The sequence below is a fragment of the Propithecus coquereli genome, unplaced genomic scaffold, assembly GCF_000956105.1.
Source record: "Propithecus coquereli isolate 6110/MARCELLA unplaced genomic scaffold, Pcoq_1.0 Scaffold235, whole genome shotgun sequence".
NCBI classification, from domain to species: domain Eukaryota; kingdom Metazoa; phylum Chordata; class Mammalia; order Primates; family Indriidae; genus Propithecus; species Propithecus coquereli.
In genome coordinates, this window is record NW_012147897.1 from 1,661,554 (window position 1) to 1,678,994 (window position 17,441).

Sequence of the window (17,441 nt, forward strand, 5' to 3'; positions counted from 1 at the left end):
AAAAAAAAAAGAAGAGTAGCAAATCCAAGCCACATGCAGGTGTCAGGCTAAATTTCTCCCCACCACAAAATGTTTGGCAGCCCATTCTGGACAAATATCATATTAACATAAATTTAGTAGATGAGGAAGTGGAAACCCACTCCTTAGCTCCCCACGAAAGACAGCCCTATGCTAACTTCCGGTACTCCAGGAGGCTAGAGCAGGACCTATTACAAGGAAAGTATTGAGTCCAGCTGCCAGCACATTTTAATTAGTCCAACCTTAAAAGTCTATAATCACAGGAGATTAAAAGGAGCCCCCAGGGAAAGCCTCTGCCCTTCACACAGTTCAGCCAATTAGATATGCTCAAGTGCCCTAATTTTCATCACTGAATTCTTTGGGGAATCAGGTCTCACCAAGCTCCGACTTTCTGGCTGAGAGTACAGGCGTATACTCAGCTCCGAAGAGGAGTTGGGTGTTGGCAGCATCAAGTATGCCCTGAGGTCCTGACACCCTTCCTGCATAGGTAAACTGAGCTAACAGAACTGCCCTCTTGCCAGCCTCCATTCCTCACCTCAGAATGTAACCCATTCTCCCAGGGGCTAACCTAATCCATACTAAAAAACTAGCAAAGGCAAGTTTTGATCCTCAGTTCTGGGGTAACATTAACACAGAAATACTTGCATTTTAAAGCAGGGTTCTCCCCTTTCTATACCCTGTTCAAAACCTGTAAGGACTACCTGCAGAATAAAGTCTAAACTTGTTACCTGACATTTGAGGCCCTCTATGATCTTTCCTTAATTTCCTTTCTTTTTGGCCTTATTTTATAGTACTCTCCTACACTCTCCAGCCAATCTGGACTAATGATTCCCAAAGACTCTTCTCTTTTTCCTGTTCTATAACTCTACTCACAACATTTCCTATGGCTGGAAGGCTTCCCTCAACCTCCCTTACAATTCTGCCTTAAGTACCTGAAGACCCACTAAGCTGCTACATTCTCCCCAAAGCTTCTCTGATCTCCCCAGGCAGAGGTGATCACCTCTTCCAACAGGACTATCAGTCAATCATAGGGCACTGAACCTACATTCCCTTGCACAATAAACTGTAAAATGGGAGACCTGTAGAGAGGATTAAATAATATCATGCATGTGAAAGTACCTAGTCCAGCCTTAATACAGAATAGGTGCTCAATAAATAGGAGCTCTTATTACAATATAAAATGTAGATGTACATCCTAACTCTCCAATTATACTGAGTCCGTCTACTGGGCAGGGATTGTCATATAACATATAACAAATATGTTAAATATTGACTGAAAAGATAAATAACACTATATAGATATAGCCCCTATCCCAAGGCTTATATCCAGAACAGCTCAACCAGAGAACCAATTCTGGAAGATACAAATTGAATATACACCACTCTGTAGCTAGGCACCACACCAATGTGATACCACCTATTCAGAATTCATAAGTGAAATACAGCCTCTCTTTCCCTGTCCTATCCCCCAAATCCTAATCCTAGTTTCTTCCAGGCCACTTAGGTAATAGAATAAACTAATGCCACTCCTAGTCCTATAAAGTATAAAATTTTAATCAAAAGGCATATCTCTACCTAAATTCAGATAGCTGTGTCTTTCCCACCCCACAAGTTATTAAATAAAAATAAATACAGTTTTACAGCTGGGCATGGTGGCATACACCTGTAGTTCTAGCTACATGGGAGGCTGAGGCAGGAGGACAGTTTGAACCCAGGAGTGCAAGATCAGCCTGGGCAATATAGCGAGACCTCATCTCAAAGAACAAATTTTTTTAATGAAAAAATAGAAACAGTTTTTGTCTTGAGATCAGATAAAGCTAAATTCAAATCCTGGTGGAGACACTTTGGGAATATTACTTTAAATTCTCAGAGTTATGCTTTCCTTACCTGTAAAATGAGAACAATATCGACCTTTAAGGATTGTTGTGCAGATACAATGTATCTACCTAGGTGCTCAATAAATAGTAGCTGTCATCACCATTCTTATCATTGAAGTTATTTGACTTGTCCTAATTAAATATTTATCTCTTCAGAGATAAGAAGTGTGAATTCCAGTGACCTTTGCCCTTGTCAGCAAAAGTTGCTTGAAATAAGACTCTGCACATTTGACCACCCAGGAACATACACACACACACATAGGCTGCTCTCTAACCTGTATGTGTATTACAGCTGAAAAGCACCCATCTCCCCTGGCTACTATATTTCAGGAGCTGGCTCTGAGAACTTGGCAAACATAGACACATTTGTTTGAATATACACTGTAGTGATGAGAGTTCTGAGAGCTTTCTGAGAGGCCCGACATAACCCAGAGAGGCCAAACAGGAGCAGAGCTACTGAATCACACTGAGAAAGTTAGAGGCCATGAGATTTGGAATTCAGCCCGATTGCCTGCCTGCCTGACTGCCAGTGAGGTTTCTGGTCATTACCTACACCAGAGATCAACACAGGGCAGCTAGGAGCTCTGTAAATATGGCTAACGAGGAAACAGTCAGGTTTGTCCTAGCTTGGCCATGCTGACAGCACAATTGACTGTCTTATTCTTTTGCCTCCTCCATCAAGTCCCCCAGGAGGCCCCTCCCCAACGCCTTAAAGTGACATCTGCTCAAGCTAGAATTCTCTGAGGGCCAGGGAGTTCTCAGCACCAGACATAACATTTTAAAAGCCAGCCAGTAATCTTCACAGGACTATTCTACCTCCCTGCTGCCCAACAAGCCCAGCAATAGGAACCATGAAAGAAGGTTCCCTCCTCCATCCCACAAGCCAGTCTAAGAAAAGCAGTTAAAGTTCATTCTGTTCATTCACCTACCTCAAGTTTGTCCTGAGGGAAACCCACATGGGCCATGGAATCAATGACGGGAGCAGCAGGACCCAAGGAAGCCCTGCCCACAGGTCTCATGTTCTCTTCAAGCACAGCCCTACTCTACGGCTATAGCCACCTGCTCATGGTAACTATTGCCATGGCAAAAACAACTAATACTGCCAGCCAGGCCAGGCGCGGTGGCTCACGCCTGTAATCCTAGCACTCAGGGAGGCCAAGGCAGGAGGATCACTTGAGCTTAGGAGTTCGAGACCACCCTGAGCAAGAGTGAGACCCCATCTCTACTAAAAAATAGAAAAAATTAGCCAGGCAACTAAAAAATAGAAACAAAAAATTAGCTGGTATGGTGGTGAGCGCCTGTAGTCTCAGCTGCTTGGGGGGCTGAGGCAAGAGGATTGCTTGAGCCCAGGAGTTTGAGGTTGCTGTGAGCTAGGTTGATGCCACGGCACTCTAGCAACAGAATGAGACTCGGTCTCAAAAAAAAAAAAAAAAAACCTGCCAGCCAGAGTTAATAGCCAAACCACCCTTCAGTGTGATTGATAACTTGTCTCTGAGGATAGCTTCAGTAGGGGCTCAATATATAGGTATGAGGTACTAGGTCAAGCAGAAAAATAATGCCCACAGAACTCCTCAGAAAGCCCATCATGTGAACTCTACCCCTAATCCCAAGGTACACTTGTGTAAGCTTTTTATAGGAACTGATGTCAACCATTTGGCACTCTCCCCTCTTACCTACTCAATCCAAGGATCGATTCATTGTTATTCATTCTTTTATTCAACAAATCTCTATTGGACACATACCCTCTGACCAGCATTGTGATAGATACTGAAGATACTGAGGGAAGGTACTATGGTCAACAAAGCAGACATGGCTCTTGCCCTCAAAAGAGAGGAAAATGTGCAAAAAAGAAAAAAGCAAAGAAAGAAAAAGGTTTTAAAATCTATACAACCCTGTCATATACATTAACTCTCCTCTAACTCCATTTTTCAAGTGAGGAAACTATAGTTTGAGTCATACTGTCAGCAAGAACTCAAGCCGTTCCCAGTGCTCTTGATACTAAATCAAGCTGCCTCTTACTATAAGAGGCTCAGAAGAGTGTGAAGTACATAGAGAGTATTGCAGATAGTAAGTACTACCAGAGTTTGATCCGAAATGAGAGGTATCTCATGGCTAATATTAGTGTCAGGGAGGACTCCAAAGGACTGAGAGATTAGATAGGAACAAAGGAAGACAAACGAGGACATTTGGGGAGGAAAGTTAAATGGCATAAGTAACAGCAAAACAGAAACAGTACAAATAAAGGTGTGTTCTGGAGATGAATACAAAGAAAAAATCCTGGCTGGGCCAAGAATGCAGACAGCAGAACAGAGGGAGATGAAGTAAGCAAGGTGGTCTGGGGCTAGAATCCTGGGTCAGAAAGGCAACCACCACCCATAGAGAAATTTTAGAACCTGCACGTTCTCTAATCCAAGCTCCCCAACAGAAAACAAAGATATAAGTGCTGTTGGCTCACTTCAGGTCTTTCCTTGCATGGCCTCTCACACAAGATAAATCTGTTCCACTCTGATAAACATGACAAGGCCACAGCCATCCCTATTCAATTCTCCCCTGCCCTAGCAAGTTGTGCCAACACAGTCAAAGCTTTACCAAATTCTCAGCGCCCAGAAAGCTTCCCCTTGGCACTTTCCAGGTGGCCACAAGTAACCCCACAAGGCTTCAGATACATTTACCCTGCCTGTGGAGGCCCTAAATCCATAGCGCAACCAGCTGAGCCAATCAATCATGAGACATACAGCGTAAGGCTCTGACCCACCTACTTCAGAAGCATACTCTGTATACCCCAACAAACAGATCTCTTGTTGCTCTGAACTGATACTGCCAAGAGAGTAGTACAGGGTGCAGATATTTGTTACCATATGCAACAGATATTACTGGGCTTCTTTGTCTGTGCCTTATATAAAAGCACTCTAGCTGGGGAGGTCCCTGGAACCAGCACTTGACATTGACTATGTATACCCCCAATTCCACCCAGCTCAATTTCTATAAACATAATACAATATTGTGAACTGCTTTCTAGTTCTCCTCCGTATAGGTCCCAGGGCTCCTAACAACCCAAACTGGACACATTGGGGTAGAGAGATTACAACAGAGTGGGAACAACATATAAATGAGAATCAGATAAAATTAGATTCTAGCCCGGGCTTAGCAAAACCTTGAGTAAGTTTGTTCTTCTCATATGTAAAATGGGAGAGATGGTCCCTAAAACCCCTTCTAGCTATGACATATTAGGATTTTAAGTCCCTAACATACTAGGATTTTAAGTCCTAGTATTAATACTAATGACCAAAAAGTCAGAGTAAGTTTTTCAACTGTCAATGTGTGAGTCTCAGTTCAATGCTACTTATAAGTCTAGTTCTCAGAAGCCAAGTTGGAGTAGTAGTAAAGGTTCCAGGATCAGTGGCTGTACAATAAGCTCTAAATAAAAGCTACCAAACAAGGAGCTGGGAGGCAGGACTAGAGCCTAGGATTAAAAAAACTAGTTTAACATTGGGCCTATGGAGAGCCCAGGAGTCAAGGTAGAAGTAAAGAAGAATGGGCTATGTCAAAGCAATGAAGTCATGTAGGAACCAGGAGGCACAATACCAAAGTGAGTAAAAAAGACTCTATAAGCTGGGCTGGTTACTCAGGCCTGTAATCCCAGCACTTTGGGAGGCTGACAACAAGAGGATCCCTCGAGGCCAGGAGTTTAAGACTAGCCTGGGCAACAAAGTGAAACCCTGCCTGTACAAAAATCAAACAAAAAAAATTAGCCAGGCGTGGTGGCACATGCCTGTGGTTCCAGCTACTCAGGAGGCTGAGGCAGGAGGACTACTTGAGCCCAGGAAGTCAAGGTTACAATCAGCTATGATCAGGCCATTGCACTCCAGCCTAAGCAACAGAGTGAGACCAATGTCTCTTAAAAAAAAAAAAACAAAAAGACACTCCACAACTCCACAAGACCCAAAGAGATAAGCAAAGGAAAGAAAGGCTATTAAATAAAAGGCCACCACACCTACAAGCCATTGTTCCCAAGAGCATGGCCCTAGGGCCAGATGGCCTCTAGTGATGCCTGCCCTCCTGAGATTCATGACCTTGGATAATCCCTTCACCTTGAGTATGGGCTAGACTTATGGACTTGCTTCTAACATATAATATGGAAGAAGTGACTTTATATCAATTCTAAGATTAGATGATAAGAAGACTGAGGTGTCCATCTTGCGCACTCTTTCTTGCTTTCCCTTAAACCACTTGTTGGCGGGGGGAGACTTGAAAAGCCTCGGTCTCTAGCCCCAGCCAATAGCTTGACAGCCACCTCTGAGAGACCTTCAGCCAGATGCACCCCAGCTAAACTACACCCAGATTCCTGACCCACAGAAGCTATGAGAAAACAAATGCTTATGATTTTAAACTTCTAAGTTTTGGCATAATTTGTTATGTACCAATAAATAACCAATACTAGTGGGGACCAGGCTTATCAGCTCAGCCATTTCAAGACTGTAGGTGGGGCTAGGGAAGGGTGACACTCAGTAAAAAGGAGTACAGCCAGAAATAAGGGCAAATATTTGTGGCCAGATTTTATTAACTGTTTCCCGTGGCCTGGAGTAATCTTAGAATAAAAGCCTGGTTTGGCCATACCCAGAGTCTATACATGTTGGCTGGTAACACCTGAAGTAAGACAATGGAATTACTTACAGTAGTCCCCCCCTTATCCTTCGGGGGATATGTTCCAAAACACCCCAGTGAGTGTCTGAAACCTCGGATAGTACTGAATCCTATATGTATTATGTTTCTTCCTACATATACACACCTATGATAAAGCTTAATATATAAATTAGGCAAAGTAAGAGATTAACAACAGTAACTAATGATAAAACAGAACCATTATAATAATATGTCAGCATCACTCTTGCACTTTGAGGTATTATTAAGTAAAATAAGGGTTTCTTGAACACAAACACTGCGATACTGCAACATTCAATCTGATCACCAAGATGGCTACCAAATGCCTAACGGGTGGGTAGTGTATACTATACAGATATGCTGGACAAAGGGTTTATTCACGTCCTAGGCAGAACAGAGCAGGATGGTGTGAGAGTTCATCATGCTACTCAGAACGGTGCATAATTTAAAACTTGTGAATTGGTTATTTCTGGAATTTTCCATTTAATATTTTCAGACCTCAGTTGACCACACGTAACTGAAACCACAAAAAAGAAGGGACTACTTTATAGCAGATTCAGAGATGCATCTACCTTTAGAGAGGTGCTACCACAACAGACAATCAGATTCTGACCGAGGCTTTTCAAGTCCACAAAAGTAAAGGTTGAAAAGACGCAAATAACCCAGTTGTACAGTATTTTACAGTTTGTAAAGTCCTTTCACATAAATTACCTTATTTTATCCTCACCACAAACCTATTCATTAAGGTTATTCCCTTTCTACACATGAAAAAACCTAAGGCTGAGAGAGAACAGGAGTCTCACCCTCCACTAGATCCACAGCTAGTAAGGAAAGGAGCTAAAATGCTGAAGCTCCCCTAAATCCAGATATTTATGTCTCCTGATGGTGGCCAACCCAGACCCTTCTGCAAACCACAGCCAATCATCTCACTTTACATCTAGACTTCTTTCCATTCTCATCCCCTCATTTCCCAACTTTCTCCTCACCACTACAGATAGGTCCTTTGTGGCATTAGATAGTTTCCCAGCTCCTCTTAACTGCATTCTCCTGGTGATAACTGCAATGATAAGAATCTGGCCTCTTTAAAATCCTAGACAAACTTCTTCCAAGTGCAGTAAGGCTGTTGGACTCAAACTGAGCTGGATAATTTGTTTTTAAATAAACACAGTTGGGTTTTATTTATCTAGCATCAGTAACAAATCACGAATTCTAAAGAGCAAACTTTCTAAAAAAGTAAAGCGTATTTCTTTAACTTTACCTAACCCCTTCTAAGGAAAAAATTTTTCAACTTCCAATCAGGTGACTAGTAAACTACAGTAGAATCAGAACCAGATAATAAATCCCCTTAGATTCAGTTCTGCAAACTTTACAGTATATAAAGTATATTATTTCAGGTATATGGCTGAGAAAAAAAAAAAAAGGAAAAAAAAGTATATTACATGCCAAACCTTGTGCTAGGAGCTCGAGTAAAAAGGTGAACATCAGCTGGGCGCAGTGGTTCATGCCTGTAATCCTAGCACTCTGGGAGGCCAAGGTTGGTGGATCGCTCAAGGTCAGGAGTTCAAGACCAGCTTGAGCAAGAGCGAGACCCTGTCTCTACTAAAAATAGAAAGAAATTAGCTGGACAACTAAAAATATATAGAAGAAATTAGCCGGGCATGGTGGCACATGCCTGTAGTCCCAGCTACTCGGGAGGCTGAGGCAGGAGGATTGCTTGAGCCCAGGAGTTTGAGGTTGCTGTGAACTAGGCTGACGCCACTGCACTCTAGCCCGGGCAACAGAGCCAGACTCTGTCTCAAAAAAAGTTGAACATCTACTGTCCTACCCCTTTAGGAGTTTATGGTACAGTAAGGAAGGCAGGCCCACAAACAGACAACTCCAACAGCAGAGCATGGTTGTTAGACTCTACTATCCTCCAGAGCATCACAGTTTTGTGATGGGTTATTAGACTGTTCAAACTCCTTTGTTAATACAGCTATGGCCAGATCACTGAGGCCACAGGCTCTGAGTGCCAGATCAGTGAGGTATCCCTCCCTCTTTGGGACCAACCAGCCGGTAATGAAGAAAAAATGAAGAGAAAAACAGCATGGGCTTAGTACACAGATCCCTAAAGTCATAGTTCTGATCCTGGCACTTTTTAGCTATATGACCTAGAACACAAATTTCTCAGCTACAAATTTTTTCTCTCTCTTTTTTTTTTTGAGACAGGGTCTCACTCTGTCACCCAAGCTTGAGTGCAGTGGTGTCATCATAGCTCACTGCAACCAATTAACGCCCGGGCTCAAGCAATCCTCCTGCCTCAGCCTCCTCAGTAGCTAAGACTACAAGTGCATGCCACCACACCTGGCTAATTTTTCTAATTTTTGTAAAGATGGGGACTTTGGGGATCTCAAACGCCTGGCCTAAAACAATCTTCCCGCCTTAGCCTCCCAGAGTGAGGATTACAGGCGTGAGCCACTGTGTCCAGTCCCTTCCTCTTTAAAATGGGCAAAAGTGAGGATAAAATAAGAGAATGAAAAGGGATAAAAAGATGTGAACTTGGATGAAACTTAATACAAAGTTCCCAGAGTGAGCAACACTTCCAAAGATTGAAGAAAAGGCCCAGAATGTGTACCAAGGCATAGGAGATAGTTTGAAAAAAAGAAAGAAATAGGATGCATTCAAACAGGCCTTGAGTCCAGCTTTTCCAACAAACTTTAACAGAGGCTAGGCTGGGCACAATAAAAACAGAGATAAAGAAAGTACAACTCCTCCTCCCGTCTTCCACAAAGATCTTACACACTTGTGAGGGAGCAAACATATATACTATACTTTGTTGTGTATCTTCATATTTCATGATTTTTTCTTAACCAACAGTAGCAACAGCAACAACAAAAAAAAACTGTTGGAGGCCCAGTTTGGTAATGTGTTCTCCCCCTAAAAGTCTGACAACAACTAGAGCTGTTAGGTTTCCTGGAGAATCATTTCCCACAAAGGGAAATGTACCACAGCAGGCCCATGAAGCAACTTAGCAATGTATCTCAAAAGCCACCTAGCAGGAAACCAAAGGGGCCCCTTGCGGCTGAAACCCAAGTCCTTTGGAGACCTACAAAACCACTCCCCTCAACAAGACCTCATCCCTTCCTTGCCAAAGAACAAGCGTTCTTAACATGAAGGCCCCACATCCCTAAGGGGCCCATATATAGAATTCAGGGGGCCTGCGAATTTGGATGGGAAAGAAGTTACATCTTTATTTTCAACATTCTCTTACTGAAAGTTAGCATTTCCTTCAATTATACACATAGGCAACCAACCACAATATAATTACCAATACCTGTGATTTTTGGTCATCAAGAGAAATCATAGTATTTTCATATCAATTACATTGTTACAGATATCTTAAAATATTATTTACATTCATCATTACTTCAAAATTATGGTAATTACTGAACCACTGCTAGATCACACATGACTGCAATCTTCCTATCTACAGGTGCTCATGTGAGATAGCTGGCCAACAGTGAAGCAACTCTGCCTAGTTATCATCGAGCCAGCAGTGAGACCCCATATGCTCAGACTGGTGACCCTAACATCCACAATGCCCCCTTACCTCCAACCTCCCTCAAATCAAAGTACTCTCTTCTTTCCTCTTCCAGCTCACCAATCCCTCCTTTACAGGAAGCATTCCACCTTAGCCTAACCGAGCCCACACAGGTATCTTTTAACCCTTAGCCTACACTGTTTATACTGCCTGATTTTGGACTTCATTAAGCCTGTGCAATATACTATATTTAATACTCCATAAATATATGTGGCCCTACCAAGATTTAGACTTCTTCAGTAGCCCTAAGTTCCTTCCACAGTGCAAAGCAAGCAGTACACACTCATTATTTTGACTTGTAAATTGAATAACTGGTTAAGTCTGGGTCCTTGACTCAAATGTCCTAGTCTAGTTCTACCAAAAATCTACTGTGAAACTTCTATTTAATGCCTCTCTGGACATCAGCTTCCTCATATATAAAAATAGGTGGCCTGAACTAACCGAAATTTCTATCTCTTAACTTTTGAACAGGGAAGCCACTTTCATCCCCCCCAAGATCTGAGAAAAATTATGGGAACTGTAAAGCCTCCCCCAGCTCTCCCAGGCAGTTAATCACTCCTGGGTTTCCCATAGCTTTTTGTATGTATATACAATACCTCTATTACAGCATTTATCACAAAGTTTTGAGAGACTGTATGGCTTAGTGGCTAAGGTAGAGGCAGGGAGAAGAATCAGACTACCTGGGTTCAAACTCTGGCTTTCCTTACTATTTGTGTAACCTTGGGCAAGTTATTTAACTTCTCTATGATTTAATTTGCTCACCTATAAAGTGAGGATAATTATACCTATCACACGGGATGGTTTTAAGAATTAAATGAAATAAAATGTTCAGAATAGTGCCTACCAAATAGTAAGCACTAAAAAAAAGTTAGTTGCTATTATTATTGATGTTATTATATTAATCTGTCCAACCAGACATTAGGTTCCAGCTTTAAGTAGATCTCTGTTCCCCTCTCATTCTCTATGACAGCACCCTGTTTATGTTTTCTTCCATGCCACTTACCACAAGATAATATATTTATTTATGTTTATTTTCTGTCTCTCTAACAAGACTGTAACTTCTATGAGGGAAGGAACATGTCACATTTGTTCATCCTTATATCTCCATAGGAAACATAGTACCTGGCCCAGAGCAGGCACTCAAATACTTGTTGAATAAATAGCACATGAGCTGGCACTATTTGATATTTGCTGAATCAATTAACCTAGCTAAGAGTGATTGTCAGAGCTGAAGCTTGGGAGCAGATGATGTCCTGGCTACCTCAGGATTAATGTGTCCCTCTCCCCAGCCCCCAGTACTAGCTTCAGCAAAGCCCCACCCACCTGCTCTTGGCCCCAGCCCAGTTCCTGGAGCCACCCTTAGCTAAAATTAGCATAGCTACCAAGATGGCCAGGCCATTTATAGCCTTGGAGGCAGCAGCAACTAGATGCGGGGGTGGGGGCAGGCAGGGTTCTGGCCTGTCACTCCATCAGGGGTTGACTGAGAAGCCAACCTGTACTCTGCACACCACCTAGATGCCTATTCCCCAAGGCCCTGTTCTAGCTACACTGAACCAAACCACAGTTCCTGATTAGAGGCCTTCAATATCTTCAACACTGGCAGTGACAACTCCAGACTCCACCTGAGGTTCCTCACACACATTGTACAGAAAACATTTTGAGTTTCTGAAGGCAAGGCACCTAGCATCTGAGGGAAATTGCAAGCATCTGTTTCAGACCAGCTTCAGAAATGCAGTCCCCAGAGGAGCACAGCAAGGCACAGATCTTTACTAAGAAAGTAACTTAGCACAGCTGGGTGTACAGGTATTAAAGAGCCAGACAGGAATGGCCTTTCCACTGACCAATGAGAGAGCCTTATAGCAGAGCACCTGCCTTCACTGCAGGGTCAGGCTCTTAACAGTGTTTACTGTATACTTGGTAAAGCCTTAAGCATTGTAACTAAATCCTTCTTAGAATCAAATGTTTTAACTGACTAAAAAGACACAAATGGGTATATACATCCAAAAGAGAAAAAATCAAATTCTCTGGGCCCCTGCAGAAGACTCTCCAGAGTAGAAAAAGGCAGCCCTTTCTTGGCGCTCAACTACAGAGTCATCAGGCCCTGCCCAATTGCCAGAAGGAAAGCAATATTCTCTGGCCCTGCCTAGCACTCCTTTAACAGGGCAGGACCTGAGAAGAAGGAAGAAGTCCAGGACTTAAGCATCGGAAGACCTGACTATAAAATGGAGCACAGGACCCGGATTCTTCACCCATAAAAAACAAGTATAATACTACCTGCTCTGCATTCTAATAGGGCTATTGTGAGACTCTATTGGAAAAAATAGCTGTATAATTGTAAAATATAAACTGTAGAGAATACACCAATTGACTGGGTATGTTGAATCTGATTTAAGAGCAAGTAAAACTCCTCCTATGTTCTAGGGACACAGACAGGCTGGAAAGGCTGCAAGAGTTCCTAGTTACAGCCAGGAACTTTTGTAGAACCCAGTCTATGAGCTACTTCTTTGCAAAAATAAGTCCCTGTCTGAGTCAAAGTGTCAGACAGATCCAAGGGGACAACCTGCCAGAACAATAGTGCTGGGACTCCCAGGATCCCACACACCATAGCTATTCACAGCACCTACAGTCTCTTTCTCTCTCTCTCTTTGAGACTTTCTTCCCTGGAATTCCCTATTATTGTGACAACAGAAACCAATTTCTGAACTGAGAACAAGAAAAAACTATTAATAAAATAGAAGCTTAAGTGGTATAACCAGCAAAGCCAAGCCTCTGAAATGTGTTGTGTGGAGGGCTGTCTCCATAAGCTCAAGTCTCTCAGAGTGGGGGAGATGATTAAAAAACAAAGGCTCAAGTCACGGGGTGGTCCTGAGGGATGTTGAAATGCCTCTTTCCTTAGGTACAAAAAACTAAAAACAACTTCTTAAGCTAGCTAATGCCTAAAACTCAAAACTTCATCCCTTAAGCTTAAGTCTAAAATATAGAAGGCCTCCCCCAACCAAAAAATATTCATTTTATGTCAGGCACTCATATTTTGGAGTGAAAAAAGTACATATTATCAATTATAAACAAGAATGCCACCTGGACAGCAGAGATGCTCCTTAGGTCTACTTCGCAGTTCAGCCTACATCTACCCACTAGTCTTTCCCTCATAGCCCAATAAGAACCAAGCTTTGAGCTGAGTTTCAGGGGCCAAGGACACTCCCTATGGAGAGACTAGATTAATATGCAAGAAGGACTTCATTTCTTTTTTTTTTTTTTTTTAAGAGACAGGGTCTCCCTCTGTCACCTAGGCTGGAGTGTCTGGAGTGGTGCAATCATAGCTCACTGTAACCTCGAACTCTTGGGCTCAAGGGATCCTCTGCCTCAGCCTCCCAACTCAGCTAGGACTACAGGTCCTATGGAGAGACTAGATTAATATGCAAGAAGGACTCATTTCTTTTTTTTTTTTTTTTTAAGAGACAGGGTCTCCCTCTGTCACCTAGGCTGGAGTGTCTGGAGTGGTGCAATCATAGCTCACTGTAACCTCGAACTCTTGGGCTCAAGGGATCCTCTGCCTCAGCCTCCCAACTCAGCTAGGACTACAGGTCCATACCACCATGCTCAACTAATTTTTTTATTTTTTGTAGAGACTGGGTCTCACTATGTTGCCCAGGCTGGTCTCAAACTCCTGGCCTCAAGTCATCCTCCCAACTTGACCCCACAGAGCACTGGGATTACAGGTATGAGCCACCACACCCAGGAAGGATCTATCTTCAAATCAACAGCCCAGGTACCATGCTTATATACACAGGGCAACCCTGGACTCCTTTGGAAACCAGCCCCCTTGGAATATCTAGAACTTAAAAGGGAGTTGCTCAAAAAAGGGTGTGCCACCAAAGCCAACCTCTGGATCCATCCATGAAACTTCCCAGCCACCATGTCCTATATTTCCTTTTCCTACTTGAATCAGGTATCTACTAAGCCATCGCCTCATTTGAGCTTGCCCATCCTCAGAAACAACTCATTTATAAACTCTCCCCACTCTGCAGGCCACAGCTTTGGCAGATCACAGTGACAGGGTGAGAGAAATGGAAAAACAGAACTGATCTTCTAAGCCTTATGTAAAACAACTGGATTTTAAGTGTTCCTTTCTACTGCAAGAGTACACCAGGGCATAAGCGCATAAGAAGAGTCCACAAGTGCATAAGAAAAACCAGGATAGATCAAAAGTAACATGGAATCGCCACCCTCATCAGTCAGAAGAAACAGAGTAGGTCAACAAGTGGTCCCAGGAATTATATCAGGTCTATGTCAGGAAAAGGCCATTTAACATGCTGGTGATAAAGAGAATTCCATCTAAGGAACTGCTTTGATATTTCAAATGGGCACAGCCAAAATACAGCAGATTACCTAAGGGAAGGGAGGGACTAGGGTTCCCACGGGTGTTGGAATAGAAAGGCACACCTGAACACCAGGCTATCAGGCAACAGAGCTGGCCTAGCCCTGACTTTCCCCTTCCAACCCAAGCAGCCCCAACCTCCCCTGTGTTGCTAAGTGCTGAAACTGGCTAAGAGCAATGGACTTATCATCTGGCCAGGCCATTCTTCCAGACAAATAGTCCTGAGATGGGGTATTTCCTTACTCATCTGAAAGGTCAAGGTCCCCCAAAGGTGGCTTCTCACTGTGAACAAAAAACATCCTGAAGAGGGACAAGAAAAGTTGTTCAGGAGACACAAAGACATTAGCCACGACTCCTCAATAGAAAGAACTTCTTGGACTACTGGGAACAGGCAGTGCCATGTGTGGATCTTCCATCAACCTCACATGTACAAACCTAGATTTCAACTTGCCCACTTCCAGCCACTCGGTTGAGTCAAAGCCCCCAACCCAGTCCAGCCTGCAGGAAGGCCTTACCTGCTGCAGTGGACTCCTCAGAGTTGGCCCCGGAGCTGGCTCCTGTCGCCTTCTCACTGTGACTATGGCTGAGGCTCTGGCCCTGATGTAGGAGGAGCCCCCAGAGGAGCCACAGGGCAAGACGGGCGCACACATCCATGACTCTAGGTCTCAGTCAACATGCGCCTAATGTGGACACCTTGGGGTCCCAGAGGCAAAGCCAGGAGCCCAGGAATGCAGTGTATGGTCCCCAAGCAAGATGCCCTCGCGGCGCCGCAGCTGTCCAGCCACCCGTGGGCCTGCCTCCACCGACAGCCAAAGGTCAAGTGCTCCAAGTTTGGGCGCGGGAGGAGGGCCGGCGCCTCCGGTCCAATAGTGGGTCCACAGGGGCTGTGGCGGCCTGAGCTCCGGCTGCTTCCGGAGAGTTTGGGCAGGGTGGCTGCCCGGCCGCTGTCAGCTCTGCAGCCTGCTACACCCCTGCGGGAGGGGGCGAGCAGGATCTCCCGCGGGCACAGGGGTGGGGGAGGAAGAGAAGAGGAGAGAGGCGAGGAGGGGGGCACCTGACCTCGCCCTGCCGAGAAGCAGCGAGCAGCAGAAGCTCGGGGAGGGCGTGCGACCTGCAGGCCCCCGCGGGCTCGGGCGTCTCCGGGATCCTAGGCCTCCTAGGCCGAGGTCAGCGCCCCCGCCCAGTCCCGTGCCCAGGCGGCCGGTGGTGCCCAGGTCCAGCAGGCAGACGTGCACCGGCCAGGCCCGGGACAGCAGCTTCCCAGGCAGGGGGGCGGCGCGGGGCTGGCCCAGGGCGGGCGGGGGCGTGCTCTCCCGCGGGCCCGCCCCGCGCCGCCCGGCCCCCAGCGAAGCCCGGTCCCGCCCCAGTGCCCGGGTTTATCCCGGAATAACCAGTGGGAGACGGCTGTCCGGAACCCCGAGCCCCAGCGAGCTCTCCCGGACCCCGGACCCGCGCAGGTCTTCGCCAGGACCCCAGTCCCGTGCCAAGGACCAAGTTCCGGCCTCCCCTTCCCCCACGAGAGTCTCCCGCGCTAACCGCCCGCCGGCGGGCGGGCCCCTGACACGCAGTTGCTCAGGTAACTCAGGCCTGCGGCGGCAGCAGGAACAGCAGCTGCCCTGCCTAGATCTCCGGGCCGCGGTGTTGCTCTACTGGCCTCAACTCTAGAGCCGAGCTGGACAGACGGCCCAGACACAACAATAACCTCCCCGGAGCCGCCTGAGGCAACAGCACCTCTGCTCGGTTTGGCCAGGGGACGAGCTCCCAGCCCCCAACTCCCGGCGGCTTCCCAGGCTCCGCCCTCCAGCTGCTCCTTACAACCAATCGGCTTCCGCCTCTCTGCGGCTTAGGAACCCGCGCGCTTCGTCTCCCGTGCGCAGCGGCCCCTGGTGGGAAAATCTGGGTACTGCAGACAGGACTGCGCTCCTGGGAGGGCCTGCTCCTTTGCAGACGGTTGGGAGTGAAGCTAGGACCCGCCCCGGAGGAGGCTCATTAGGGCCTGCGAGCGTTTTCAGAGGAAATGATACCAGAGAGCAAAATGAAATGTCCAGACCACTCTAAGCAAAATTCCCCTACACATCCCTTGAGTCTGGGCTAACAGGCGTCATCTGACTTCCTGACACCCCCTCCCCCGCCCGTCCAAGCTAAGTGCGATGCCCTGCCTTAGCTCTCACAACCGGTTTTCCTACCTGCCCTGCAAGCCCTCTCCCCCTTGAGGTTTTTTACAGGGTCTGTGGCCGGTTCCTCCCTGCATCTCACTCTCCCAGCTCCCTGTGTCACTTGGAGAAGGTGTTGGCGACTTGAAAACAAGTGCCCCAATGAAGAGAGAGCCACGCCTGAGCCTCCTTCAACAAAGCCTGCACTTCCTGTTCTCTTCTCAAGCATGCTGTCAGCAAATCTTTACTGAAGCCTCCCCTGTGCCCTACCCTGTCCTTGGCACCAGAGACAGGGGAAGGGATTAGGTCCACTCCCTCCTCTGACAGTGTAAGCCAGCTACCTGTTCTGAGCAAGTCCTTTGAAGACCAGGAACACGGATTTGTCCAACAGCTGCCTGGCTTAGGGGTTAGGCTGTTGATATAAAAATACATGTCTAATGTCATCTACTACCGCTCTCCCCACTCTATTAAGCTCCCTTCACATTGGCCTTCTTTAGGTTCCTAAACACATCACACTCAGCCACCTCACAGCCTTTGTATCTGCTGTTGCTCCTGTCTGAACCACTTCCCAGCCCCCAGCTCCTCATAGAGCTGGCCTCTCATTCTTCCACATATAGTTCAATGTCTCCTCCTTAGAAACCCCTACTCTGTCTACCCCTTCAAAATCAGTCTGTGGCCAGAATTGGACCATACACATGTTAGTGTTGTGAGTGAGTAGTTAGTGGTTGTGAGTTTTCAGAGGTCAGAGGCTGTGCCTTAGTTGCCTCTGTGAC

At 45.7% G+C, this 17,441-nt stretch overlaps 1 protein-coding gene across 2 annotated transcripts in view; it reads right to left on the bottom strand.

Annotated features, from left to right (window-relative positions):
• STIM1 (stromal interaction molecule 1) overlaps nucleotides 1-15,771 on the bottom strand; it is a 218,294-nt gene extending 202,523 nt beyond the window's left edge. For both annotated transcript variants that reach the window (XM_012645678.1, XM_012645677.1), the window contains exon 1: nucleotides 15,031-15,771. In XM_012645678.1, the coding sequence (XP_012501132.1) occupies nucleotides 15,031-15,169 (139 nt within the window). In that variant the 5' untranslated portion in view covers nucleotides 15,170-15,771. The remainder of the gene's footprint in view (nucleotides 1-15,030) is intronic.
• Between the last annotated feature and the right edge of the window lie 1,670 nt (nucleotides 15,772-17,441).